Raw genomic sequence first — 10,502 nt, 5'->3', positions numbered from 1 at the left:
GGTGGATTCAAACTGTGCTCCTCTAGGATTTTAGTTGCAGCTCCTTGCCACTAGGCCACCAGAGCTCCCCTATCACAAACATATTCTTTATTCTTATTTTCTAATCACATTGAAATTGTATTTATATTAGACATAAATTGCCAAAATTACTTGAAACACTTTCCTGTCATTCTAAAACTTATTTATTTTTATGTATTTGCTATAATTTAGTAAACTGAAAAGCAGACTATGTCTATAAAATGCATAATAGATTAGTTTACCTTTCCTTCAGGACGTACACAGAATCCATTGGTAGAAATTATTTCTATTTGAGGATATACTTATGTTGATACTGTCTGTTCTTTTTATAGGAGAAGTATTTGAGATTGAGGAGCACATCAGTGAGCGACAAGCAGAAGTATTGGCAGAGTTTGAGAGGAGGAAACGAGCCCGGCAAATCAACGTTTCCACAGATGACTCCGAGGTCAAGGCTTGCCTTAGAGCATTAGGAGAACCCATCACACTTTTTGGAGAGGGCCCAGCTGAACGAAGAGAAAGGTGCTCGCTCTAAGTATTTACACACTCCTTTGCTTGTTTTTATTTTTCTTTCGTTTATTAATTTCTTTTTAAAAATCACAAGATTCTAGTCCCAGATTTGTTGATCTTCATGGCTGAAACTAGGGAGCTCTTGTGGTATAGGTAGTAATTGCATTACTAACTCCAAAGGTGGGCCCTCTCTGGGAGTTCAGATCCACCTGCTGTTCTGTGGAAGAAAGATAGGCGGTCTCCTCGCATGTGATTTTACAGCCTTGGAAAAACTGCTGGAGTGTCAGTTGTGAGACAGTTCCAATTCCACTACATTGAATTGAATTATATAGCTTACATTTTAATAAAATGTCTCAGATTATATTAACATCTTTAATTGTGTTTGTATCATTAAGTCCATGATCGATCTAAGTCTTGGGTCAAGTTTCACACTGTTGTTGTTGTTGTTGTTGTTTGATGCCGTCGAGTTGTAGACGATTTATAGCGACCCTATGAATGAACACCCTGAGCACTGTTCGTACATAGAGTTTCCGGAGGCAAGCCATTTCGGAAGTGGATGCCACTCCTGCTTCCAGGCTTGATTTAGTCGGGAATGTCCAGCCAACACTGTCCACCAAGGGTACCCATTACCACGATTGGCACATCATTGTCACAGTCTTCAGCATCAGAGCAACCATGAGTTACCTCTGTACAGCAACGCACAGACCAGTGCTATACCACCTAGAAGAATGATAGGAAGACAATTTGAACCTGGCCGAGGGCCACAGAGGAAAATTACCCGCCTTCAGCTTGGTAGCATAGCTTCCTTTCCCCTAGGCCAACGTAGCTCTCTCTTGGTCGTCATCATTGTTATTGTTGTTTGATGCCAACAAGTTTCACCCTAGCAGTAATTTTTCTTTATATACTGTGAAAGGGATGGTAATATGCTCTCCTTACACAGTGATTTGGGGTTGGTTAAACATATGTGGTTAAACTTTCGAAAATTTAGACAACAAATTTATTTCTTCTGGGTTATATAAAACATGATAAGGGCTCCAGGAAGCTGGAGAGAAGACCATGAGGTCAGAGAAGAGGTAGAAAGTGTGGCACAGGTGATAAAGAACAGAGGTAGAGAGGAACTCGGCCTCGACTCGGCTTTGAGGGAGGCCAGACTCCATTTTATATTCGAATTCCAAAATATGGATTCAATGAAGGACACAGGTGAGGTTTCTTTGTGCTTTAAAATAGAAACCCCTGATTTTGCACTGAAAATCACATGAAGAAAATAACTGGGTAGAAATTTTAAGTTTGCCGTGAAGGAAATTTTTACACAATTTCCTCTGAACAGTAATCTTTTCATATCTGAAACTGTAGCAGTGGTTAAGTTCAAAAGCTAATAATACTGTATTGTAATGTACCATACACATTAATTTCTTTTGATTCCCTATTGAGGTTATTTGGAAGGAGTAGTAGCATCCAATTCCATAATAGCATGCCTCCGGAAACCCTATGAACCTGGAGAGAGGATGAAACGCACCCAAACGTCGAGGACTCTCCTTCATAGGGTCGCTATGAGTTGCCTGCGACTTGACGGCACTTAACAACAACAAGGGTATTTTTATATTGATAAAGAGTATCTTAAAATTTAAGATTGAAAAGTCTCATAGCTCACACTCCAGTGGATTTTCAGAGGCAATAAATCCCATGGGAGGTAGTTGCCCATCTTTCTCTCATGGAGCAGCTAGTGGATTTGAACCAAATAGCTTTGTATTGGCAGAACAGTTCCTCACGTTAAGCTGCCAGAGTTAACTTGTGCTTTAGTTGCCAGGTTACATGTACTTTGACCAATTTACATTTCTCAAAGGTGAACTTTCCTTAGTATGGCGTAAGAATGCCTTTGTGACCTGGCCCTACCTACACTTCCACCCTTACCTCTCACCAGTACTTTGCTATACCCTGTTGAACTGTTGATGATTCCAAGCACTGCATGTCTTTCTTTTCTTTTGAGTTTACATTAACTCAACATTGTCAGTACCTTGCCTTTCTCAATCCCTTGGCTTGACTATTTGAGAACTCAGTGTAGAATTATTGCCACCATAAAGCCTTCCATTATACTCCAAGCCTAAATTGTGCTCTGCGTTGTGGTGGTGGTACTGGTATTAAATGCCACTGAGTCAGTTTGAACTCATAGTGACCCTGTGTGCAGCATCAGGAAGCACTGCACCATCCTCATCATTATTGCTGTGCTTGAGTCCATTAGTGCCATCTCTGTCAGTCTGTCTGACTGAGGAGTTTTCTTCTTTTTGCTCACCGTATTTTTCTAAGCATAGTGTCTTCCAGAGATTGATCCACTTAATAGCAAGTGCATAAAACAGTTTTGCCATCCTTGCTTCTGAGGAACATTTTTCCTTACTCCCTCCAAGTTAAGGTTATTCTTCTGGTGGTATGTTATATATTCAGTATTCTTTGCCAACACCATGTTTCAAGCGCATCTTTTCTTAGTCTTTTTACCCATTGTCCAGCTTTTTATGTGCATATGAAGCAATTGAAAATACCATAACTTGGGTTATTCTTCACAGTGACATTTTTGCTTTTTACTTTAAAGAGGTCTTTTGGAGTACATTAGTCCAGGACAACACATCTCTTGATTTCATGGCTGCTGGCTTCCATGGACAGTGGTTGTAGATCCAAGTGAAATGAAATCCCTAACAACTTCAGTATTTATTCATTTATCATGATGTCACTTACTGGTCCATTGATGAGGATCTTTGTTTTTTTTATACTGAGGTGTAATCTTCCCTGAAGTCTGTAGTCTACTCTCTCTTAACAAGATCTACTCTGTCAATCTCCTCTGTCCTACAGGATCGCTGTGAATCAGAATTGACATGGTGGTGGTAGGTTTGTGTATACTTAGTACCTTAATGAGTATCCAGCACATTGTGGCATTGAATGAAGTTGACTAGCTTTACAGACCATGTGGTACCACTGTTAGGGGCTGACTGAAATTGAGTAGCGTACTTGTTTATATTTGTATTTGTGAAATCTTCAAATAAGAAAAAAAGACTATTAAAACAAATCTTAGTTTGGACATGGCAGATTGTGCCTCAGAGTTGCTAGGAGTTTGAATGGTATAATGAGAAAGGAGGCTTGCACCTTTCTTAGACATACTTTTTTTACAGTCTTAATCTGTTCTTCCCCCACCTCCCCCAATGTGCTCTTTTTAAATGTTCATCTGTTTTATTACAGATTAAGAAATATCCTTTCAGTGGTTGGTACTGATGCCTTAAAAAAGACCAAAAAGGATGATGAAAAATCTAAGAAATCCAAAGAAGAGGTAAAATATGCCTTTGATTTCAGGATTTACTTCACTAGGATTTGGAGGGAAGTACGTATATTTGGAAGCTCCCATTCAGGAATAGTTTTCGCATTAGTTTGTAGGTTTTGTGTAGGTATAGAAGAGCCAAACAACTTTTCCACTCGGGGAAAAAAGCATAGCATTCCTTTTTTTTTTTTTATTTTGTGTGCGTGTACCGTCAAATCAGATCTGACTGGTACAGGAGGATATTGCGCCTCCTTCTCCGGCAGAGCATCTGGTGGATTCGAACTCTGTTCCTCTGGGATTGCAGTGCAGCTTCTTGAAGCATAGCATTCCTATTATGACTTTTTGACAAGGACCGAGAAATCTTCCAGTAAAACTTCGTAAAAACCAAACCTTCCCCTCTTTGTCATAATACTGGTTTAATGTACTTTCTTACTGAAGAGTTAAAATAAAGAGTAACAACTTTGAGATGAAAAAAAAATGTTTCCCTTCTTAATTTCTGTTTTAAATTTGCTTTTCAGTATCAGCAAACGTGGTATCATGAAGGACCAAACAGCCTAAAGGTTGCAAGGCTGTGGATTGCTAACTATTCACTACCCAGGTAGGATGAGTCTCTAGAAGGAATGCTTTTGGGATTTCTTTCTAATGTCCTCTGTTTTATAATAAATATGTTGGAACTGAGGATCTGTTTTGTAGTAAATACGTTGAATAGGTGGTAGAGCTATGTATGTGGACACTTGCTTATAACCTTCTTGCTCATGATAATGTTGTTTCTGTGTCACAGGGCAATGAAACGCTTGGAAGAGGCTCGTCTCCATAAAGAGATTCCTGAGACAACTAGGACCTCTCAGATGCAAGAGCTGCACAAATCTCTTCGAGTAAGACACTTGTAGTTATCCTGCACTCTACAGGTTCTTAATATTTATTAGATTTTCTGCTTTGGCCCACAATTTGGTAAACAAGAGAGGAAAACCTCACTGCTATCAATCAATTCCTACTCATAATATCACGTGATAAAGGAGATTGTAACTCTTCCTCCCTTGAGCCTTTGCTGTTTGCAAGGAGCCATCATTTAAATGGCAAGGACCTCCTTTCTCCTCAGTAGAGATGTTTGGTCATTCTCCTTTCTGTTACCTCAAAGTTATCCTTTGGATCTCTCCAAGATTTTACTGTTTCTATTGGCTGACACAGATGTGAACTAGGGTGCTCAGAAACAGATGTGAAGAAGCTAGGGTGCTCAGACTGTAAGAAACAGCGTGTTGAGAGTTCCAGATGGGCCTTAACTGCCATTCATTTCCAGAACATAATTATAAAAAATACCTACTAAAAAGAGTACAGAAATAAAACTATAAAAAATCTCAAAGTGTGAAACTAGAAAGTTACTTTTTTCCTAGTAAAAGCCTTAAGACAGAGAGTCTTGTGTCATTAATGATCACTGTTTTGTATGTTTTATTTTTCAGTCTTTAAATAATTTCTGCAGTCAGATTGGGGATGACCGGCCTATCTCGTACTGTCACTTTAGTCCTAACTCTAAAATGTTGGCCACAGCTTGTTGGTAAGTTCCTTTTTACAGTGTTATGCTTTTTTTCCCTAATTGGGAAAGAGTAAAAATAACTTTAGCCTTAAATATCTGTTTCTACTCCTTCTTCTGATTTTTAGGATGATACCAAATTTGATTAACAAGAGAGGCTAATGCTGTGACCATTGTATTATAAAATGTAGCTTTTGCTTAGCATTGTTTTCATTTACGAAGCACCTCAATGATGTGTAATATGTTGACAGTGGTGTTTTGGAACATATTTTATAGTGAGTCTATAGATCCATGAGTATTCACACTTTAAGATGATTTTCCTATTTTTAGTCATGTTACCTAGGCTCCTTAGAAAAAGCACTTTGTATTATTATTATTATTTCTTTATATATTTATTATAGTAATTGTATTATATCTGTAAGGCGAGATGAAATAATGTTTGCAAAGCATTTTGCCTTGATACAGCCTGGTACATAGTAAAGACTCAATAAATACTATTGTCTTTATTTTTCATTTATTTTGTGTTTGCTACTCCATATATGTAAATTTCTTAGGATATGGTAATTTTGTTAAAGTGCTCTGGGGAAGAGGCGAAGTTAGTAAGAGAGGAAACATAATATTACATCATTACATGCACAGGTATCACTTGACTAGGAAGAAATTGAGTCTGTGGTTCAGGGAAATGTCAAGTATTATCAGTCACCCTAGCTCTCCAAGGTTCTTAGCTTAACTGTAAAATAGAAAAGATAATTCCTGTCTTATCCTCCTCAGGTCTATTATAAACATCATTTCAAATAATAGATAAGAAGTAATTTGTTGAAAGTGTTTCAAAATGTAGGTTCTTTGCAAGCAACAAAACACTTTTCAAGGAAAGTTCAAGATGATCATTATGATTATTATGAAATGATATGTCATAACTCCCCTTATAAATTGATCTGAAATTTAAAAGAAAGATCAGCTTGTCCTAGACAATTGGAGCCTATAATTACCTGAAACCTAACTTACTTTTTTAATCCTTGAAATTAAAGGCATTTGGTTGGTTGTTTTGGATTGGGTTTGTTTTTGTTTTTTCCTCTTTGTACTACTGTAAGTTTATTGGGGATAAGAAGTGATTGTCCTTTAGTAATATTACCAAGGTACCTTTTCCTTCCCAGAGCAACCCTGGCTGAGATGCTTTCCTTTGTATTTGATAGGAGTGGGCTTTGCAAGCTCTGGTCTGTTCCTGATTGCAACCTTCTTCACACTCTTCGAGGTAAGTTCAGAGTCTTGTTTAAATCTTCCCAGTGTGCATTTTATTAAGCAGAAAAACTTTGCCTGAGATTGTGCCTCCTACAGAAAGTTTTCTGGGTGCTCCTTCCCTGATCCACAGACCCCATATGTACACAGTTAATTATTGGTTTGATGTTTTTTTTTTTTTGCCACATGGCTGGAATAAAATTATTTAATATACATATCTCTTTTTTTTTCCTGTTTTGAGAAAGTAGAAGTGATTTAGAGTCAATAAAAATGTACGGGGTGGTGTTTTGTGTTTGTTGTTTGTTTTAGAATTTTTTTTTTATTTTAATGAAAGTTTACAGAGACTTTGGATTTCCATTTATTCATTGTTGCACACTTTCCTCCCTACCCATCTATCCCCCCACAGTTCGCTTTTCTCTTTGAAAAGTAAAAAAAAAAAAAGTATTCTATCCCGCGCCCTCCCCCCGCCCCCAGTCCACTCCACTATGCAGCTTTCATTTTGGACTCTTGTCATGACAACACCTAATCATATATTCCTCCTAAACAGTTCTCTCCCTCATCTGTTGCAATGTGGTACACATTATTTATCCCCTCTTTCTCTGTCTCCCCTCAACCCCAAGGTCAGTCCCGTTTTACAACAGTGGCACTATGCAGTATTTGTCCTTTTGTGACTGAGATATTTCACTCAGCATAATGTCCTCCAGGGTCACCCATTTTGTATATTTCATGAGTTCCTTGCTTTTCAAGGAAGTGTAGTATTCCATTGTGAATACCACAGCTTCTCTATCCATTTGTTTGTTGTTGGGCACTTGGGTTGTGAACAAAGCCGCAGTAAACATAGGAGAGCATATATCCACTTGGGTGGCAGTTCTGGTTTCTTTGGGGTATATTCCCAGTAGTGGAATTACTGTGTCAAATGATATTTCTATTTGCAACTTTTTGAGAAAGCACCATACTGCCTTCTGTAGTGGTTGCACCATTTTATACTGCCACCAACAGTGAATAAGGATTCCAGTTTCTCCACAACCTTGCCAGCATTTGTTGTTTGCTGCTCTTAAATTTTGCTGTTCTTACTGGGGTGAGATGATACCTCAGAGTTGTTTTGATTTACATCTCTCTTAAATGTAGTTTACTCATAAATCAGAAGACTAGGTATTATTGAATGTCACAGGTACCTACTATCTTTAGACATAGTCCCTACCAAATGTCTAACAGCTCTTTACAGAAATTGAAAAAAAAAGTCATTAAATATGTATGAAACTGTAAATAGCCAAAGAAAGCAGTCTTCGGGGACAAAAACCCAAATTAGTAGGATTCACATTTCCCAATCTCAAAATAATATTATAAAGCTTTGGTCATTAAAATAACCTGGTGCAGGTATAATGATAGACATGTATACACCAATGAGAATCCAGAAATAAATATGTACATCATTGGTCATTTGATTTTTGATAAGGATGCAAAATCTTTTTAGTGTAGGAGAGATAGTTTAATAAATAAGCCTGGGACAGATACATTTCCACAAAGGAAGAATAAACCTGAACTTCTCCTCACCATATCTGAAAGCCAACACAAAATGGATCAAGCCACTTACATGTTAAAAACTAAAACCCTAAAACTATTAAAAGGAAACACAAGAGGACATATGTTTTATTCAGAACATTATTTCTGGAGTTTTTCTTTTTTTCTTTTCTTGTTTTGTACCATCAAATTGGATCTGACTGGCACAAAAGGAGATTGTCCCTCCTTCTCCATCAGAGCATCTGGTGGATAGAACATTATTTCTTAGGGTTTCTTAGTTGTTACACTGAATACATGGGCAACAAATGACGAAATAGATAAATTGCATGTTTGCAAAATTTTGTTCATGAAAGGATTTACCAACATAATGAAAAGATAGCCTACAGTTGTGAGAACATTTAAGGGAGCAAAATACCTGATAAGGATTTAATATCCAGATAATATAAAGAGCGAGAAATGGACAGCCTAATCTGTGAGTGAGAAAAGCTCTTGAATGGACGTCTCATCCAAGAAGAAACACAAATTGCTAAGTATCACATGAAAAAGTACTCAGCAGTGTTTCAGCATCAGTCTGACTTACATTTAGTTACCCTGTGCCGTCTTCATCATCTCCGCTATGCTTGAGCCCATTGCCTAACGGTTAAATTGTCATTTTTACGTAATCACTGTCAGTCCATCTCATTGGGGGTCTTCCTCTGCTTAGCTGACCCTCCGCTTTTCAAAGTATGGTGTCCTTTTTTTTCAGGATCTGGCCTCTCCTGACAACACACCCAAAATTTCTGAGATGAAGTCTCACCATCTTTGCCTATAAGGAAAATGTCTGTTTTTCCTCCAAGACAGATTTATTCTTTTAGAAGTCCGTGGTAGATTCAGTACTCTTCACCAAGGCCCCAATTCAAAGACATAATTATGTTCTTCAGATTTCTCGATTCATTGTCCAGGTTCCAAATGTGTACAACATGATTTAAAATTCTCCTTATCATTAGGGAATTGCAAACCAAAATCACAATGAATTACCACTTCATACCTACTATAATGGCTCCTATTAATTGAATAATGTCTGCATATTAGAGTCCTGATCCTTGTACTTTCAACTGTCCTTGGAAATTGGGTTTCTTTGTTGTGTTAAAGAAACCATATTAGTGTAGGATGGGCCTAAACCTTCTCAGTTATAAGGAGCAGTGTGGACAGAAACAAGCACAAAAGGGTTAGAGATGCTATGTGAAAAAATACATGGAACATAGTTTCAGAAACTGAAAGCACAAAACGTGGCAGCTTTGCCTATACCTGATGACTTTATTAGTTTCTGGTATCCAAAACTGAGATTAATTCCTGTTCTTTAAAGCTGTCCACTTGTGATATTCCCATAACGTCCCTAGGGAACTTAACAATTTTGTAAAAAGTAAGTGGAGATGAAGATGTGGAGAATTTGAAACTCTCACCCATTGCTAGTGAAATTTTGACCTTACCCATTGTTAGTGAAATTGAGAGATGGTACTGTCACTGATGAAACTGTCACAGTTTGACAGTGTCTCAAAAAAAGTTCAGCATAGAATTGTCATCTGATCCAGCATTTTCACTCCTAGCTGAATATTACCTGAATTTTACTCCGCCATAAAGAGAAATGATATCTTCATAGCTTGCTGTACATTTCAAGATGACTCTTGAAAACATGCTGAATGGAATAAGTCTGTTATGAAAGGACAAATAACTGTATGATGTCCCTTATATAGAATATCTAGAATAAAGAACAGTAGAAACCAAAGTTTATTAGTAGTTACAAGGGCAGGTAGGAGGGAGGGGAAAAGATTGACCTGTTGCCTTGAGGGCACTGGGCATCTATTAGAATGATGGAAAATTTTTGGAAACAAATAGTGATGCTTGAACAGCATGATGAACATAAGTGTTGTCTCTGAATTTTACACATGAGAAAGTTGAAGGGCTGGTGCAACCACTGTGGAAGGCGGTATGGTGCTTTCTCAAAAAGTTGGAAATAGAGATACCATTGGACCCAGCAATTCCACTACTGGGAATATACCCCCAAAGAGACCATAACTGCCACCCAAGCAGAAAAATGCACACCCATGTTTATTGCAGCTTTGTTCACAATAGCAAGGAATAGGAAACAACCTAAGTGCCAATCAACAAACGAATATATAGAGAAGCTGTGGTATATTCACACAAAGGAACACTATGCTGCATTGAAAAACAAGCAACTCAGGCAGTATTATTCAGACTGGGTGACTCTGGAGGACATTATGCTGAGTGAAGTATCTCAGTCACAAAAGGACAAATACTGCATGGTGCCACTGTTGTAAAAGAGGACTGACCTTGGGGATGGGGATAGACTGAGTAAGAGGGGTTCAAAAATGTATACTGCATTGAAACAGA

General features: G+C 37.8%; 1 protein-coding gene across 1 annotated transcript in view; it reads left to right on the top strand.

Annotated features, from left to right (window-relative positions):
- PRPF4 (pre-mRNA processing factor 4) overlaps positions 1-10,502 on the top strand; it is a 23,017-nt gene that overhangs the window by 4,435 nt on the left and 8,080 nt on the right. The window contains exons 3-8 of the mRNA XM_006890761.1: positions 351-537; positions 3,751-3,838; positions 4,345-4,424; positions 4,608-4,701; positions 5,284-5,378; positions 6,548-6,606. Coding sequence (XP_006890823.1) covers positions 351-537; positions 3,751-3,838; positions 4,345-4,424; positions 4,608-4,701; positions 5,284-5,378; positions 6,548-6,606 — 603 coding nt within the window. The remainder of the gene's footprint in view (positions 1-350; positions 538-3,750; positions 3,839-4,344; positions 4,425-4,607; positions 4,702-5,283; positions 5,379-6,547; positions 6,607-10,502) is intronic.

The sequence above is a fragment of the Elephantulus edwardii genome, unplaced genomic scaffold (genome assembly GCF_000299155.1).
Source record: "Elephantulus edwardii isolate Elephantulus edwardi_28Jun2011 unplaced genomic scaffold, EleEdw1.0 scaffold00092, whole genome shotgun sequence".
In the NCBI taxonomy this organism is placed as follows: domain Eukaryota; kingdom Metazoa; phylum Chordata; class Mammalia; order Macroscelidea; family Macroscelididae; genus Elephantulus; species Elephantulus edwardii.
Note: the sequence above shows the minus strand (reverse complement) of the source record. Positions and strands in the feature narration are given on the sequence as shown.